Genomic DNA, 16,205 nt, shown 5'->3' with positions numbered 1-16,205 from the left:
CTGGTGTGCCTGGAAGGGGTGAGCTGGAGCCCTGAACACCCTCATTAAAAGCTGCTTTACCCCACACGCCATCCAAAGGGGTTGGATGGTTCTCACTTTTCCATGCAAGTCTCTGCTTTCCTGTCCTTTCCCTTTATACATTTTCCTTCCTCGGGGCTGTGAGGTTTTTAGTGGGGCTGCCAGGCTGAGGTTTGGCTTTGTTGCCCATTCAGACCATCACTGGGGATGCCCAGAAAAGCTGTTTGAAGTGTGGGGTGTGGAGAAGGATCTGCCCAGGAACGGAAAATGGAGCTGCTGGGATGGCAGCCTGGGGAGCTCCCAGCCCTGATGTGTGAGAGCAAGAGGGATTTTTTTTTCTGTACAAAGAGGTGTCAACAGTACCTGTGCTGGATCACCTGCCAGGTGCCCTGGAGACACTGCCCCTGCTCAGTGTCCCACCATCCACTGCTGAGCCTCTGCCATGATCTGGGGTTATTTAAGGCTCCATGTCCTGCTGTAGTGTGAGAGCTGCACAGCAGAGACAACGTGAGGACAATGAAGGAAGCTGGATTAAATGCCTGAAGCAAGGTTTGAGCAAGGCTTAAGATAGTGAAACAGGAGCCTGGATATGTGAGTGCTGTTCCTGGTTCCACCAAGAGCCTGCAGTGTGACATGGAGCATTCAGGTTTTCAGGCGCTGTGTTAAGGTGGGTGCTGACACCAGGTGCAATGCACAGAAATAAAGCTGCTCCCCGTGCACTGCCCTCAGCACAGTGACTCAGGTGTGCAAAGCAGCCCCAGCACTGTGCACTGCTTTCTGCTTTGCATGTGACTTTTATTCCGAGTAGGCGCTTGGATAATGCTCTAAAGGGAATGTGCTGCTTATCTCTGATTTGTTATATTTAGGGAAGAATGAGTTGGCTCTTCTGGAGGGGATTTTTTTTCTTCCTCATTTGAATGTTTAATCTAGGGAACTGCAGTGATGTTGCTTCAAGATTTAGCAGTAGATGTATTTCAGCTTCAGGGAAGTGCACTCTGAGTTTATTGGGGCGCACTGTAGAGCTCAGCATTGTGCAGATTCCTGTGTACCAAACCCATGGCTCCCCATTCAGGTCATGCCACTCTTGAGCAAAGCTTGGAGTGATGGAGAAACAGGCTCAGTGCTACCCATGGAACATTGAGGGTGGGATTTCCAGGTAGGAATAACTGCCCGTGCCAGGGGGTCTGTCACAGGAAGCTTGGTGAAGAGTGGCTCTAGGAACTGGAGCAGCCTGTGTCTGTGGCAAGTTCCTGCTTCTGCTCTCCTGGCATGAAGGATGCCCTGGCACACCAAGAGGCTGTCAGGGGGAGGAGATGGCAGGTGAGTGTGCTTGAGTCTTGGGCATCCCAACTCCACGTGGCAGTTCTGCTTTCTGCACCCCTTCCCCCCCGCTGGCTGCTGCGAGGCTGGAGGTCCCTGCTGCCCCTGGCTGCTGTCCACTCTGGTTCTGCGGCTTCCCCTGCTTTGTTTACTGCTGTTCCAGATGTGCAGCACTTGGCAGGAGCCCCTATGACGTGGGAACACAAGTATCTCCTGTTCCTGCCTCGCACGCGCAGCAGTGACTCACAGGTGACCTTGCCCCAGCTCTGCTGAGGGGGATGGAGGATGAGGTCCTCATGGTTCAAGGGGAGTCCTGAAGGTGGTGAGGGGGCAGAGACAGGATGCTGTGCTCTTCCCTTCTTGGTGGCAACAGAGGGGTGCAGAAGTGCTGGTGATGTGGTTTCTGCAAGGACCTGGAGCTCTTGAGAGCCCCTAGTTGTCACTGCCCTGGGGGTGCACTGTGTGGATGCAGATCGTACCCCCATCACCACTGGGACCCCACCTGCGCTGCTCAGCCTTCCCCCTGGAGCTCCACAGCATCCTGCCCCACAGCTGTGGGGTCCTTGTGTGGGATGTGCGTATCCCCCCGCCCTGTGCCATCCTGGTGACGCACCCTCCTGCTCGACGAGATGTGAAATCATTCTGGGGAGGTCTGGGGAGGGAGGAGTTCCCATGGTGACAGACAGCGATTCACCCGACAGGGCAGGGCGGGTACTTCGTCCTTTTTATTCCTTTCTTCTGGAGTCGGGCACCCAGCCAAAGAGCTGAAGGAGCAATGGCACAGCCTCGCGGGGGAGAGACACAGGACAAGTCTGGTCTCGTGAACCGCGTTAATCCCTCTGGAGCAGTTTCCCCTGCAGCCTGGCTGCTGCCCCACACGCAGGGGTGAGCCTGACCCTTCCTGCAGCGTTGATTCCCTGGGTGCTGGCTCCCTACAGTTTCCTCAGCACCCTACCAGACCGATAAACAGACCTTAATCCTCCTTGCCATGGATTATCGGTCATGTGTGAAACATTCAGGGCAGTATCCTGCAGTGCTGGGGACCCAACACTGTTAGCCAACACACCCTGCTATGGGCAAGTGTGGGTGAAAGAACTTTGTGCTATCCACGTGCCTTTTTCAGTGTCAGGGCCTGAAAAAACCCCTTACCCTGAGGCTGCAGCATGGCCCAAACTCTCCAGTGGTAAGAACCCCTTCCTGAGCCCCTGCCTGTCCCAGGCAAGGCCCCTGCCACGCCTGGGTGTGAGCTGTGCCATCCCCTCCCTAGGAGCACGTGCCTGCAGGTCCTTGCTGGGCTGCACGTCCCAGCTGCCCTCCAGCTGTGGGTGATCCTCCCCTTGTGCAAGGAGCAGCCAAGCCCCAGGAGAGTGGGACAGGGGCTCTTTCATGAGTCCTGCCAGAAAGTGATATAGAGCTGCAGGTAGTTTTTAGGGGGTGGTTGATGCAGGTTGTGAAACACTTGGATAGAGGCAGAGAGGAAGCATTGAGCAACCACCCTGTCCTCCCAGCCATCAGGCCAGCATCCCAGATGCAGAAGTGGGAAAGGGAGAGCGGGATCATGTAAAAGGGGAGTGAGAGAGGGACAGCCTTTGCTTGGCACAGGGGCTGTAAGAAATCTGGATTTGGAGAGATGAGGTGGGCAGACTCCTTCTTGTGCAGCTCCAGAGTGTGAGTCTCTTGCTGCCACTTGTGAGCACAAGCTGGTGTGCTGCTCTGCCAGGGCCAGCAGAACCAATGCCTGTGGGGCAGCAGCAGGAGGGACTGAGCACAAGGCATTAGTGACTTGTTATTGCCATGTCTTGGGAAGGCAGTGTCAGTCCACTGTGAGCTGTGTGCAGCAGCAGGGTCCTGGGACAGTGGTCCAGCATGTCCATCCTTGGGGGTCGGGATAGAAGTCCCTGAGGACTGGCTCCTTGGACTCACAAGGAATAGCCAAGGTATGCCTCCTGGCAGCACTCCTCTCGTGGAAATACAGCTATCCTGAGCTCCTGCAGCCAGGGAGGCATCTGTTGTTGCTGTTGAAAGGAAGAACAAATGTACCCAGCTCCATCAGGCTGTGCAAAGCCCCTGCAAGGAGCAGCTTCTTGCAGCACAGCTGGCAGCATCCCTGGAGCAGCTCCAGCTCCCTGGGCCCACAGACTCCTCTCTGCCTTTCTTCCCCCCTGCTTGGCAGCTGCTGTGAGCCCCTGTCACTGCCCTACTCCCCCCTAGCACCCCATACCGTGCTGCTGCCTTCTCCTGCAGGTTCTCCAGGGTCCATGGGGGCCCCAGGGTTGGGTTAGCCTGCAGCTGGCCTTGTGTCCTTGGGTGCTGTGCTGGGAGCAGGGCAACTGCTGTTTCCCAGAAAAGCTCAACATTAGGCAGCGGGACAGATTGCATGTGCAGGGAAGGTGGTGCTGCCTTGCCCATCTACCCCTGTGCCACCTGCTCCCAGCACGTGTTGGGAAGGAGGGATGGGGCAGCCATGGCTTCCTGGTGCTTGTCCCACTCTTATGGCGAGTGGAGATGGTGCAGGGTTTGGGATCTGATGGGCAGCTTGTCCCCACATGTGACAGGGGCTGCTGTGTTCCTCCTGCAAGTGCCCTGGCCCTGCAGGTCCGGGCTCTGTCCTGGTGTCCTGCAGACATCCCTGCTGGGCTGCTCCTGTGTGCCCCTCCAGTCCCCTGAAGCCATGGTGCCCCTGCAAGCCAAATTTGGGGCAGAGCACTTTGCAAGGCCAGGAGCAGCCCCTGCTGTGACAGCACCCAGCAGGGCCTGAGCTGTCCCATCTGCCACACACCTTCTTGGAGGGATGCTGCTGAGGGCTGCAGCCGGCCAGAGGCGTGGCACCTTGGTGTTTGCAGGTAAGATGATTTCCTGGCTTTCCCCGGCGCTGTAGGGAAGCACCAGTGACCCGGCCTTGCCCCGAGCTGCTCTCCCAGGCGCCGGCTGCAGGAATGCCACCTTTCACCTCTCATCTCACCCGGCCCGAGGCTGGGCTGCCGGCAGCGCTGGTCCCGGCGGCGCGGCGGGCACGGGCTGGCTCCGCCGCCCTGCGTGTCCGGTCACGCTCCGCGCACCGCGGCACGGCCCGCACATGCCCCGAGTGTGTGCGACGTGGGCTGGCAGTCCTCCCTCGGCTTCCCTTCATCTCCTCCTTCCTGCAGGCATCCGAGAGGAAGCCGCTCCCTCCGCTCTGCCAGTCCCGGCTCATGCAATGGCTCCCCGGGTCTCTCTTCGTGCGCCCCAAGCCCGGCTGTGCCCCAGGCGCTGGCAGCCATGCCCGCTGCTCCCTGCAAACCCTGCAGCCGGGACTGGGCTGGGAGCACCTCAATCCTCATAACCCCAAGGCAGGGAATTTTTATCTGCCCCTACAAAGAAGCAGGAGTTTCCTTTCCACAGCTGAGTGTGCTGGGCTGGCTGGGATATCTCGGGGCATAAGGTACTCCATGGGACTGTCAGCTTGAGGAAAAGGCAGCAGAGGTGCTGGGGGAGCTTTGCTGTGCCTGGTCCCTGCATTTCTGCCATCTCCTGCATGCCCATTCTCAAGGGCAAGGTAGGTTGATTTTACTGAGCCTGGACCCAGCTGCAAGTGGCACTGCAGGGCCAGGAGTGAAGGGCAGCAGCTTGTGCCTCAGTCGGTCCAGGAGCTGGATTCCTGCAGAAGAGCCAGGCTGTGTGTGTGGCCACCTGCAGCACGGGGCACCTGCCTGCATTCTGCTAATGCCTTCCCCCTGCCTCCCCCTGGGTCCCTGACACCCAGGCCCAGCCTCTCTGGGTATCCCCAGCATCACCCAAAGCCCAGCCACAGGATGCTGCTGAGGGCAGCTTTTTAACTAGGGACTCCAGAGCCCCATTCACTACTGCTGGCTCCTTATCCTGCTTCGATCATCCCCATTGTCACCTTCCCTTTCTGGCATGCTGGCCCCGTGCCATTGCAAAGCACTGCCAGCCCTTGGCAGAGCCCTGGTGGTGCCTGGCTCTCCCCTCACTCACTGTCCCTGAGAAGCAGCCTGGCCTCTGTGGTCATGCTGACCAGGGCTGCCTTCTCCTGCACTGCTTGGCCAAGGGGACGGTCACATCCTCGTGGTGTCACCATTCCCTCCTGAGCCCATTTTGCACAGCCACTGGGGCCTGGCCACAGTCCAGCACAGGTTCGTGCGATGCTGATGTGCAGCTGTGCTGGCAGCAGCCTCCAGACACAACAGTTTACAGGCAGGAAAAGCTTTCCATCCCTCCACAGCAGTTGTGGGAGAGCCAGGACATGCACCCACCCCATGGGGAGCCCTGATGAGCTGCACGGCAGGCTCAGCCTGACCCCAAGCTTGGCTACAGTGGGGCCACTTACCTCCAGCATAGTTCTGTCACCAGACTGCCGCTGCCTCCACAGCAGCTAAGGTCCCCCAAAAACGGGAGCAGCCCCTGAACTTTGGACATCCCAGGAACTGCTGGGCAGAGAGGGCAGCTCGTTGGTCATGGCTTCATCCTGATGTCATACTTTGATTCCTTTTGCCACAGGGATGTGGCCTCGGGCAGCAGCAGGATGGAGAGTGCTCTAAGCTCTCCCTGCTGGCACAGAGGAGCTGGGAGGCTTCTGTCTGTTTCCCTTGTGAAGTGCAGCCTGGAGGGCTGGCATGGCTTCTTCCCACCCCAGACCCATCAGGGTAGGTCAGCAGGTGGTAAGGGCAGACCATTTCCCCCCCTGGTCTGTTTTGTGGTCTCTTGGGTTGCTGGGTTGTCCCAGGGGGTGACACAAGCATTCCCTAAGGCTGCACTGTGAGTGTCACCCTGTCCCTCTGGACTCTTCCCTGAGCTGACTGGTGATAGCCAGGGGTTGTGGGCCCCTTTCCTGGGATGCTGGGCTGGATGGCTGGGTGCCACATCATGGAGCTGGTGGTGGCTGGTGCTGGAAGACATTCCTGGAGCATGTCTCAACTGGCCTCTGTGGCAGACAAGGCTCCCCCTCCAGGCTCTGGCCAGCTCGTCCACTCTTCCCCTGCCTCAGCACTAGCCCCCTGCTGCTCCCCTCCCCAATGTGAAAGTGCTGGGAGAGGTGGCTTCTCCCTCCCAGCAGCCCCAGAGCTGTCCCATGCATCCCCAGGGGCTGGGAATGCTGATGTCTGCTGCAGTGAGGAGTGATGCATGACCGCAGTAGGGCCAGAAAACTGAAATCCTATAAGGGCTGTGCTAATCCCAGCCCATGTCAGATCAGCACCAGAGGCAGTGGCTGCAGCGGGTGGAGAAGATGGGCAGAGGATGGGGGCAACAATCCCCACAGCAGCACAAGTGCAGCAGGCTCTGTGCCTCACCGTGATGTGTGACTCATCCCGTCCCAGAGAGCTGAAACCTCACCTGGGGCTGAAGATTTTCTTCTTGTTTCCCACTAAGGCAGCAGTGAGGCCTCATGCCTGGCAAGCAGGGGCAGGGAAAAGCTCAGCTCCTGTGTTTCCCTTGTGCACACTCTCAAAGCAGGGGGTTCCCTTCTGTGGGGGTGGCATGACCCCGTGAGGCTCGGGGTTAGTGCTTGCCTGGGCAGTGCCCTGCAAAGACCACCTGTGGAGGTGTTCTGGAATGTCTCGTGATCTGGCCAGCTGTTGAGTGTCATTTGGGAGCCAGGTTGGCATGCACAGGTGAGGAGCTGGGGTCAGCCCTACAAATTTTGTTCAGGGTCTGTGTAGAGGAATCAGCATGCTCTGGGGCCGAGCCAGGTGGGAGATGGGGAACCCCAGGTCTGGGCTGTGGGAATGGCTAGTGGCTGGGCTGCCAGCCTTCCAGGCTTTGAGAAGGCTTTACAGCCTTTCAGGATGTCCCCGGAGGGATTGGCGTGCAGCGGCGCGGGGGTGCCCGTGAGTCACTCACACCTGGCGCTCTCCATCTGCAGCGGCAGGACCGTCCCGCGCCGCGGGCCGCAGATTCCTTCCCTGGTCCTGGTATGCGGAGGGAAGCTGGGAAACACCGCGGAGGCGGAGCCACTCTGGTTTTGGGGACCAGGCAGCCCGGCGTGCCCCACTCCATGGCACACGTAAGGGGAATGCTGCTGGCAGCATGGTCAAGATGCTGCCGGGCTCTCCGTGGGCGACTGGGATTTGGGGACCACCCCAAACCAGTGCCTGCCGCAGTCCTGGGGGCCGAGGTGGTGGGCAGAGCCCCTGGCATGGCTGTGAAATGTCGCTGCCCCGGTGCCGCTGCCTGCGGTGCCCGCTGGCCGGGGTGACCCGCAGCCGCCCGTGCCGTGGGGCTGCTCCACCAGCTCCGGGCCCGGGGCCAGCCACAGAGCCCTTGGCAGGCCCCTCCGCTGCTGTTTAACGAAGCCCCTTGTCTAATTGGGACAGGCCGCCCTGTCTTCATTAAACGGGCTCTGGCGGGAGGAGGGTTTAGGCATGGTCCTGACCTGAGGATGCTGGATTCACGGCCAGACCCACAGGGCAGGGGCAGGCAGGGGCAAACCTGCGGGCACGGTGAGCTTCGGAACCCGCCCGCCAGCCTCGGGGGCCAGGGCTGAGGTCTAAGGAGAGGAAGGCTAATGAAGAGGAAGGGATGCACTGCTTGCTGTACCTTTAAGAAGAGCGAGGGCATCGCCGCTCCTCCCCTGCCTGGGAACAGCTTGTGCCTGGGAAAGTTGCCTGCAGCCGACCCTGGAGCATCTTTGCTCGGTGGCCGGTGGCCCTGCCCCCGGCCCCCAGCTGTGAGGTGGCCCTGGGCCCCAGAGATCCCCACTGTTGCTCCTCTTGCTGCCCAGAAGAAGATGGCCCGGGACCTGTCTGTCCATTGCCCTGCCAGGAGCCGCAGGGGAGCCCCTGGGGCAGTGGCCAGGAGGGCACAGGTACGAGGGGTGCTGGGGACAGGGAATTCGGGCTGACCAAGGGGACAGAGGATAGGTGGCATGGGTGCATGGCAGGTTCCTTGACCCGGGGTGAACCCCAGGTGAGCACAGGCACCAGTGGGGAGGATGAGGTGCTGTGTGATGTGCCCCAAGGAGCACTGTGGTCCCACGGGTGTCCCGGGAGTGAGGAGCACCCTGAGGGTCAAGGGTGCACCCTGGGCTGAGGAGGAGCCTCAGGGGACTATCCCACCAGTCGCAGGATGGGCAGGAAGTGAGACCAGGGCAACACGAGGTCCCTGCCTGCCTTGCTGCCTTGCTCTTCTCCCTTTCGCCTCCTCCCAGCAACTGCAGCCACACCACCAGTGGCTTTCCAGCAAGTTTCTCCAGCTCTGGGGTAGGTCTCAGCCACAAGACTGCTGTGAGATGGTGTTTTGAGCAGGGCAGGATGATGTTCCCACAGCTGACTCAAGCACAGTCCCCATACTAGAACCATGGGTGCTAGGGCCCCTTGTGCTGGGTACCCCCAGCTGTGTGTGCAGGAAAGATCCTGGACGAGGCCTGGCTGTCCTGCAGCCTCGTGGGAGCTGTGCTGGCACGGGGAGCAGCCCTCCACCACCAGTGCCCTTCCCAGGGCTAGTGCTCAGACCCAGATGGTGCCAGGGGCTCAAGTCCCTGTGGCAGCTCCATCCAGGTCTGGCTGGATCCAGGACACATTCCCTTGAGATGGATGGATGGATGGATGGATGGATGGATGGATGGATGGATGGATGGATGGATGGATGGATGGATGGATGGAAGTGGGTGGCCAGCTCCTGGCTGGCTGGTGCCAGAGCTGCTCACCTTCCTGAAAGATGCAGATGCTGGAAGGAAAACTGCCTTGAGCCTTACTGGAGCCCACTCAGCCCCTCACGGCAGTCTCGGTGGCAAATCCAGCAGCAACCGTTCCCGGGTGTCCAGCCCTCTCCTGCTTCATCCCCATCCCGGAGCCGCTGCACGCCGGGTGGCACTCGAGCGGGAAGAGCCTGAGGAGCTGCTTTCTTTGCTTCCTTCCCTCTCAGGGCAGCGGGTGGGAAAAGCCCTTTGGGAGGCCGGGCTGGGCGGGAGCCGCGCCGCTCCGCTCCCCCCGGACCGTGCTCCGGGCCGCCCTCCATAAAGGGGCGGGAGCGCCGGGGCCGGTGCGCGCCGGCACCGCCTGCGCCCGGCACGGCTCGGCACGGAGCGGCTCGGAGCGGTGCGGGACGGAGCGGCCCCGCGGGGGCGGTGGGTGAGCCTGGAGCTGTGGCGGGGGTCCCGCCGCGGGTGGGGGCTCTGCGGGGCTGGTCCGAGCCTCGGCGCGGGCACCCGCGGGCGCTCGGCCACCCTCGGCGGCGGGGCTCGCACCGCCGGGACCGGGCTGGGCTCGGGCTGCGAGCCGGCGGGGGCGCCGGGCCAGGTGCCCTCCTGGCGGGGCAGGGGCTGGCAGGCAGGGCTGCCCGCGCTGGCTCCCCGCCGCCCTCGAGCACCTTCCCGGGGCGGGAGGAGCCCCTGCGGGCCGGGGGCCAAGTGCGCCGCTGCCGGGGCCGGGGCGTGGGGCAGGGGAAGGGTGGCGGAGGCAGAACCCGGGCTGTAGCCGGCCCGGGCGCTCTCTGTATCCCCCGCACCGCGGACAGCCCCACCGGCTGATCACGGGCCAGCTGCCGCCCGCCTGCCCCGGCCCGAAGCGGGGCTCCCCCTGCGCCGTGGGGCGCACGGGCACCCTGCCCTCCCAACGCTGCCAGGCGTTCTGGCACGGGTGGCGCTGGGATCCTCCCGAACTGCCGTCCCCAAGGCTTGGGGCTGGTGTGAGACCGTGGCGGCAGCATCCTATCCTGCAGGTTCCCACGATGAGCAGCCAACTCCTGCTCCTGGCTGTGCTCGCGGCGCTCCTGCGTCCTCCAGCTGCCATGGCACAGAAGAGGAGCCAAGGTAGGTGCTTGAGCACTGGGTCCACACGGTGGGTGGGACAATGAGAGGGCTTCAACACCAATGTGCCACTGCGCCAGTCTGTGCCCTGAGTGCTGTCACTGCTCCTCAGCAGTGTGTGAGGATGTGCTGGAGGCTGACATCGCCTTCCTGGTGGATGGTTCATCCAGCATCGGAAGGAACAACTTCCGAGCTGTCCGCACCTTCATGGAGGAGCTGGTGGTGCCCTTTGTGCAGGCGGTGGGTGAGAAGGCAGTGCGCTTTGCCGTGGCGCAGTACAGCGATGACCCACGGTGAGCCCAAGGGAGGGGGCATGTGGGGTGCAGGGTGGCAGGGCTGGGAAGTGACAGTGTCCCCCTGCACGCCCCAGGGTGGAGTTCTCATTCTCCCAGCACACTGATGGCATGAGTGTCCGGAGGGCCATCCAGGAGCTGAGCTACAAGAGTGGCAATACACGGACGGGCGCTGGCTTCCGCTATGTTGCTGACAACTTCTTTGGCCCCACACAGCGCCGGCCTGGGGTCCCCCAGGTATGTGCAGAGCAGTGACTCTGGCAATGTGGGGAGAAGTGTCAGGTCCATGGACCCCATGCTGGATCCCACAGCTCTTTCCTGGCCCTGCAGGTCTGCATTCTCATCACGGATGGCAAATCCCAGGATGATGCTGAGGGGCCAGCAGCAAAGCTGAAGAGCCAGGGTATCAAGGTCTTTGCTGTGGGTGAGTGAGGCTTCTGCACCACGTGAAAGAGTCTCCTACTTGGTTCAGGCTCCTCCCTCACCCATCATCTCCCTCTGTCCCAGGTATTAAGAATGCTGACCGCAAGGAGCTGATCCGTGTGGCCTCAATGCCTACGGACGCCTTCTTCTTCTACATCGGCGATTTCAAGCTGCTGGACACGCTGGTGCCACTGATAACACGAAGGGTGTGCACGACTGTTGGGGGCACCCTGCGCCTGCTGGGTATGGGTCCCCATCCTCCTCCCTGAAGGGCACGGGTGCTGACAGTGCTGGGTGCCACACTGTGCATCCTTAGCATCCACCCCGCCCCCAAATGACCTCCTGGCTATCCCATCCCATCGGGCACACATCTGTGCTGCCACAGCAAGATCTCCTCTCTGCCTCATGCACTGTGGAGCCAACAGGCCCTCTGCTACCCCACAGATGGGCCAAGACACACTGGCCCCTCCAACCTGGAGATACTGGAGCGGGGCCTTGACCATCTGCGGATCCGCTGGAGAGCAGCCAGTGGTCCCATCACTGGCTACCGGGTGCAGTACGTGCCACTGACCGGGCTCGGGCAGCCCATCATGGCAGAGAGGCAGGAGGTGAGTGCCCCCACCTGACTGCTCAGCGTTCCTGGGGGCCCTGGTGGCTCCGTGTGTGACCTGGGGAAGATGAGGGGGTGACATTGTTCCTGCCCAGGTGAGCGTGGGGCCGCGGGAGACAAACACTGTGCTACGGGGACTGCGCGTTGGGACAGAGTACCTGGTCACTGTCACCGCCCAGTACGCCAACAGCATCGGCGAGTCAGTGTCTGGCCGAGCACGAACCCGTGAGTGGCCATGTCCGTAGGGACGGGTGAGTGCAGGCATTGGGTGCCCCAGCACATGGGGCTGGGGACTCATCCCTGCTTCTGTGTGCCTCCAGAAAGCCGTGCTGGCTCCATGCTGGATTTTCGCGTGGTGGAGACTGGCCCCACCTTTCTGCGGCTGGCCTGGCAGCCTGGCCCCGAGCCGCCCCAGGGCTACAGCCTCAGCTACGCTGTGCAAGGTGAGGGGATGGTCCCTGAGAGGATTGGCACTGCCTGGGCACCCTGCCTTTGTGCAGCCCCCTAGGCAGAGGGATGCATGGATGAGCGTTAATGCCCGGAGTGCTGTGGGTGTGTATCCACCCACCCTCGCCACGGCAGCCGGCACGCGTGCGCTGGGTGTGGGGCGCGTGTGTGTGCAGAGGCGTGGAGGCAGCCTGTGTATTCCTGCACCCCGAGGCTTCGTGCGCAAGGTTCAGGGTGTGTGCTTGGGTGTGCACAATGGCTGGGGCCTGGCGTGTGCCCCCATGGCTGCTGCACATGCTGCACAGGCAGCAGACCCCTGTCCCAGCCAGGGACGGGGCTGGAGCCACACACCTGGCAGCCTCACCCTGGCCTCGGGCGCTCCAGGGGGTGCCCCTGCCCTGGCCCACGTCCCAGCCTCTTCCCGGTGCTCCCCACCCCTGGCACTGACTGGCAACCTCAGGGCAGGGTGCAGGCCCACAGACACCCCTTCCCCGCTGGGCCTGGTGTGTGCTATGTCCCTGTGCCCCCCACACCCCTCCAGGAGCAGCTCAAAGAGAGGAGAAGAGCCTGACGGCCAGCGCACAGTCAGCCACCCTCAGCAACCTGCAGCCTGATACTGAGTACGTGGTGATGCTCCAGCCCCACTACGCACAGCAGCCCGCTGTCCCTGCCACCCTCACCGCCCGGACACGTAAGTACTGTGCCCAGCCCTGGGCCCAGCCAGGATTAGGAATGGGTTCTATTGGGATGCCCCCCTCCAATCACTGTGCCCCATTGGAATTCTGCTGCCTGGCCCGTTGCTGCCTGTGGGGGTGGGATGGGGATGCAGGTGAGCATGGCTACAAGGTGATGCTCTGGGCCCCAAAAGTTGCTCCCAGGACAGGATGCAGCACCGTGTGCTCCCAATTTCCTTTGCAGCCTTCTGGGAGTGTATCCACCAGAGCTTTCCTCCCATGACGTAAAAAATGTTGAGTGAAATAATGCAGGGTTTGAGTACAGTGCTCTGTGGGAGGAAAGTGTGGTTTCCACCAGGGCAGAGGCTGTCGGAAAGCATCTCTGGGTAGGAATGGGGGTGAGGCCCCAGGGCAACACCTTTGCAAGCATCAGATTTTGGCAAACCAATTCCTTCAGCTGCCCCAGGCAGTCTTAACCCACAGAAAGTATTTAAGGCATTAAGAGGAAGACATTTGAGCTCTATTTTGCACAGTTTGATGCTTTGAAGGAGCCGCCTGAGCGCGGGCTGCACTCAGTGACCTCAGTGTGGTTAGCACCCGTGAGCAGGGGCAAGGGGGCTTCCTGGGGACAGCGGTTTGCAGGTGAAGGTGCTTCCTGCTGCCCCCTGCCCCATTCTCATGGGGGAGATGGACATTCACCTCATTTCCACAGGGCACCTGGTGGGCGTGCAGCACTTGACTGTCCACAACGTGTCGGCACAGAGCATGCTGCTGGCCTGGCAGTCTGTCAGCGGTGCGACCGGCTACCGGCTCTCCTGGGCAACCCGCACAGGTAGGTGCCTCTCCCAGAGCTTGTGCCCCTTCTGCTGGTGGCCCCTGAGGAAGGACAGGAGGGAGCTGGGGGCACCTGCTGCCTGACCTCCCCAAGGGACCGCTGCACTGGCTCCCACAGGGCAGGACAGGCACAGGGTGGACCTGGATGCCGGGCAGATGTCACATGCATTGGTGGGGCTGCAGCCCAACACCGACTATGTGGTGACGGTGGCCCCACTCTTCAGGCAGCTGGAGGGGCCCACAGCCACTGTGCGGCAGAGGACAGGTAGGTGTTGGGTACAGCTGATGCCATCCTGCTGCTGTGCATGGGAGGGGGCAGGGACCAGCCCTCATAGCCCCTATCCTTGCCGTGTGTGGGGACCAGAGACGTGGGCTGGGTGGCTGGCAGCAGGGTGGCACAAGGTACCCTGGCCCATGGGGTCCCTCTTGCAGAGGCAGGTACAGACCAGATGCTGCAGACCAACATCCTCGGCCCCACATCCATCCAAGTGCTCTGGACCAGTGCCCGTGATGCTCGCGGCTACCGTCTGGAGTGGAAGAGAGCCACAGGTAGGCTCAGGGTGCCTGTTGCCCCTGTGGGCCCTCCATGCCAGCAGCTGGCTGTGATCCTTCCCTTCCTGCAGGACCAGAGCCCCCCAGAACAGTGTCTCTCCCCAGCAGCACCAATACTTACCAGCTGACGGGGCTGAAGCCAGGCACCGAGTACCGCATCACCCTCTACACACTCTATGATGGTGGGGAGGTGGCCACCCCTGTCACCACCTTTCAGACAGGTCAGTGCTACTGTGGGTCCCCTGAGTTGTCCCCCAGCGTACCAAGCCTTTGGCATAGAGGGATGCCCCAATGGGCATTGCTCAGCCTGAGGACTGCCTCGGCCATGAGAACCCCCAGCTGTCTGGTCACAGCCCAGGATGGGTATGGGGGCAGTGCTGTCCAGGCTGTGCCACTCCAGCTGTGCCTTGCCTGTCCCCTCACAGGCGTGGAGGCACCCGTGGGTGCTGTGTCAGACCTGCGGCTCGTTGAAGAATCGGGCAGGTGGGTACGGCTGAGCTGGACCGGTGTCCCCGGTGCCACCGAGTACAAAGTGGTGGTGCGCAACAACCAGGGTGAGTCTGTGGGCAGGGCCAGGGTGGCACCTGGGGGATCCTGACCAGCTGACTCCAAGCCACTGCACTGCCCTCCTCCTGGCAGATGGCACGGAGAGGACGAGGCGCATCCCAGGCAGCCAGACGGGGCTGGAGCTTGGTGACCTCCGCGAGGGCATCCCCTACCTGGTGCGTGTCTCGGCACTAGCAGGCAGCCGGGAGGGCAGTGCTGCCACGCTCACCGTCCGCCTCAGTAAGTCTACACCAGGGTTTGGTGCCAGGAGTTCTGGTATTGCATATTCCCACTGTGGCGTGCAGCTGTCTCTATCCCCTGCAACCTCTTGGGATGGCAGCTCGGCTGTGGGGTCCCTTTGGACTCCCCACGGTGATGCTGTGGTGTTTTGGGGTGGTGAAGAGTATCCAGAGGTGGGCAGCATTTCGGATCTGCGGGTGATGGAGGCCGGTCCCAGCCAGCTGCGGGTCACCTGGCGAGGGCTACCAGGTGCCGGGGGCTACCTGCTGACGTGGCAAGGCAGTGACGGTGAGTGTATGGACCATGGGATGCTGTGGCAGCAGCGCTTGGAGCCCTTCCTATCCCAGCCATCCCTTAGGTCTGAAGAAATCCCGCTTCCTCCCTGCTGACCCCACCACCTTCACCATCGATGGGCTGCGAGCCAACATTGTCTACACCGTCAGTGTCTCAGCCATTGTGGATGGCCGCGAGGGCAGCCCTGTCACTGCCACGGGACGGATAGGTGAGGTGACCCCTGCCTGACAGTGCTGTCTGGTGCCATTGGCTGTGACCCGGAGTGACAGTGGCCCTCTTGGTGTCACAGTGCCAGAGCAGGTGGGGAAGGTGACCCAGCTGGAGGTGCAGGCATCCAGGAGCAATGTTGCCCGTGTCACTTGGGTTGGTGTGCCGGGAGCCACTGCCTACCGTGTGGTGTGGAGCCGCAGGGACGGTACTGTGGGGTGGGGATGGGGGTGGGCTGTGAGGGCAGCAGCGGGGGGCCTGATGCCACCGTCCTTGGCAGGGGGTTCGGAGAATAGCCGGCGAGTTCCTGGCCACACCAACTCCTTTGACATCCCCAACCTGGAGGGAGGCGTCTCCTACACTGTGAAGGTGACGGCACTCATTGGCAACCGCGAAGGCAACCCCGTCTCTGTTGTCGTCACCACCCGTGAGTGCTGGGGCAGGGGGCATCACCCCAGGGTGGCACTGAGCACTTCTGCCCCTGATGCTGCCCGTCTGCAGCAGAGGCAGTCCCCCTACGCCCCGTCAGTGGCTTCCAGGTGACCGAGGCCTCGGAGCACCACCTGCGCCTGACCTGGCTGCCAGTGGCTGGCAGCACTGGCTACCGTCTGTTCTGGCGCCTGGCTGAAGGTAAGCAGAGCTGGCTGGAACCACTGCACCCCTGACAGCCCCCACCCGTACCCCCTCACCCCTCTCTGCCCCTGCAGGGGGGCCCCAGCACAGCCAGCAGCTCCTAGCCACCTCCAGCTCTTATTCTCTGTCGGGACTGGAACCGGGCCGGCACTACCACATCAGCATCACCAGCCTGGCTGGCAGCCGGGAGAGCGAGCCCGCCACCATCACTGCCATCACCAGTAAGGGACTGCCTGGGGCCAAGGCAGCATGAGCTCCCTGACACATGGCTTGAGCCCAGAGGGGCACCCAGGGACGGACTGTCCCAGCATGGGGCTGGGGAGGGAGCACGTTGGGGGCTGCCCCATGGAGCTGGGACACGCTTTCCTTCC

General features: G+C 62.0%; 1 protein-coding gene across 17 annotated transcripts in view; it reads left to right on the top strand.

The window, feature by feature from the left end:
* The first annotated feature begins 1,006 nt into the window (after positions 1-1,006).
* COL7A1 (collagen type VII alpha 1 chain) overlaps positions 1,007-16,205 on the top strand; it is a 37,978-nt gene continuing 22,779 nt past the window's right edge. For 7 of the 17 annotated variants that reach the window (XM_038149542.1, XM_038149541.1, XM_038149540.1 and 4 more), the window contains exons 1-22: positions 1,007-1,338; positions 9,994-10,084; positions 10,194-10,374; positions 10,452-10,611; positions 10,705-10,798; positions 10,882-11,040; positions 11,242-11,405; positions 11,503-11,632; positions 11,728-11,850; positions 12,396-12,545; positions 13,241-13,360; positions 13,481-13,627; positions 13,795-13,911; positions 13,986-14,135; positions 14,340-14,468; positions 14,554-14,700; positions 14,863-14,988; positions 15,059-15,202; positions 15,284-15,409; positions 15,482-15,628; positions 15,703-15,831; positions 15,909-16,055. In XM_038149542.1, coding sequence (XP_038005470.1) covers positions 1,288-1,338; positions 9,994-10,084; positions 10,194-10,374; positions 10,452-10,611; positions 10,705-10,798; positions 10,882-11,040; positions 11,242-11,405; positions 11,503-11,632; positions 11,728-11,850; positions 12,396-12,545; positions 13,241-13,360; positions 13,481-13,627; positions 13,795-13,911; positions 13,986-14,135; positions 14,340-14,468; positions 14,554-14,700; positions 14,863-14,988; positions 15,059-15,202; positions 15,284-15,409; positions 15,482-15,628; positions 15,703-15,831; positions 15,909-16,055 — 2,932 coding nt within the window. In that variant the 5' untranslated portion in view covers positions 1,007-1,287. Of the gene's footprint in view, positions 1,339-8,438; positions 8,535-8,558; positions 9,405-9,993; positions 10,085-10,193; positions 10,375-10,451; positions 10,612-10,704; positions 10,799-10,881; positions 11,041-11,241; positions 11,406-11,502; positions 11,633-11,727; positions 11,851-12,395; positions 12,546-13,240; positions 13,361-13,480; positions 13,628-13,794; positions 13,912-13,985; positions 14,136-14,339; positions 14,469-14,553; positions 14,701-14,862; positions 14,989-15,058; positions 15,203-15,283; positions 15,410-15,481; positions 15,629-15,702; positions 15,832-15,908; positions 16,056-16,205 lie in introns of those variants that run through there. The other 10 variants (XM_038149536.1, XM_038149530.1, XM_038149531.1 and 7 more) reach the window with 10 other exon arrangements.

This window comes from Motacilla alba, chromosome 12, assembly GCF_015832195.1.
Source record: "Motacilla alba alba isolate MOTALB_02 chromosome 12, Motacilla_alba_V1.0_pri, whole genome shotgun sequence".
Lineage (NCBI taxonomy): Eukaryota > Metazoa > Chordata > Aves > Passeriformes > Motacillidae > Motacilla > Motacilla alba.
The sequence above is the reverse complement of the archived record's forward strand: the minus strand, read 5'-3'. Positions and strand labels throughout refer to the sequence as shown.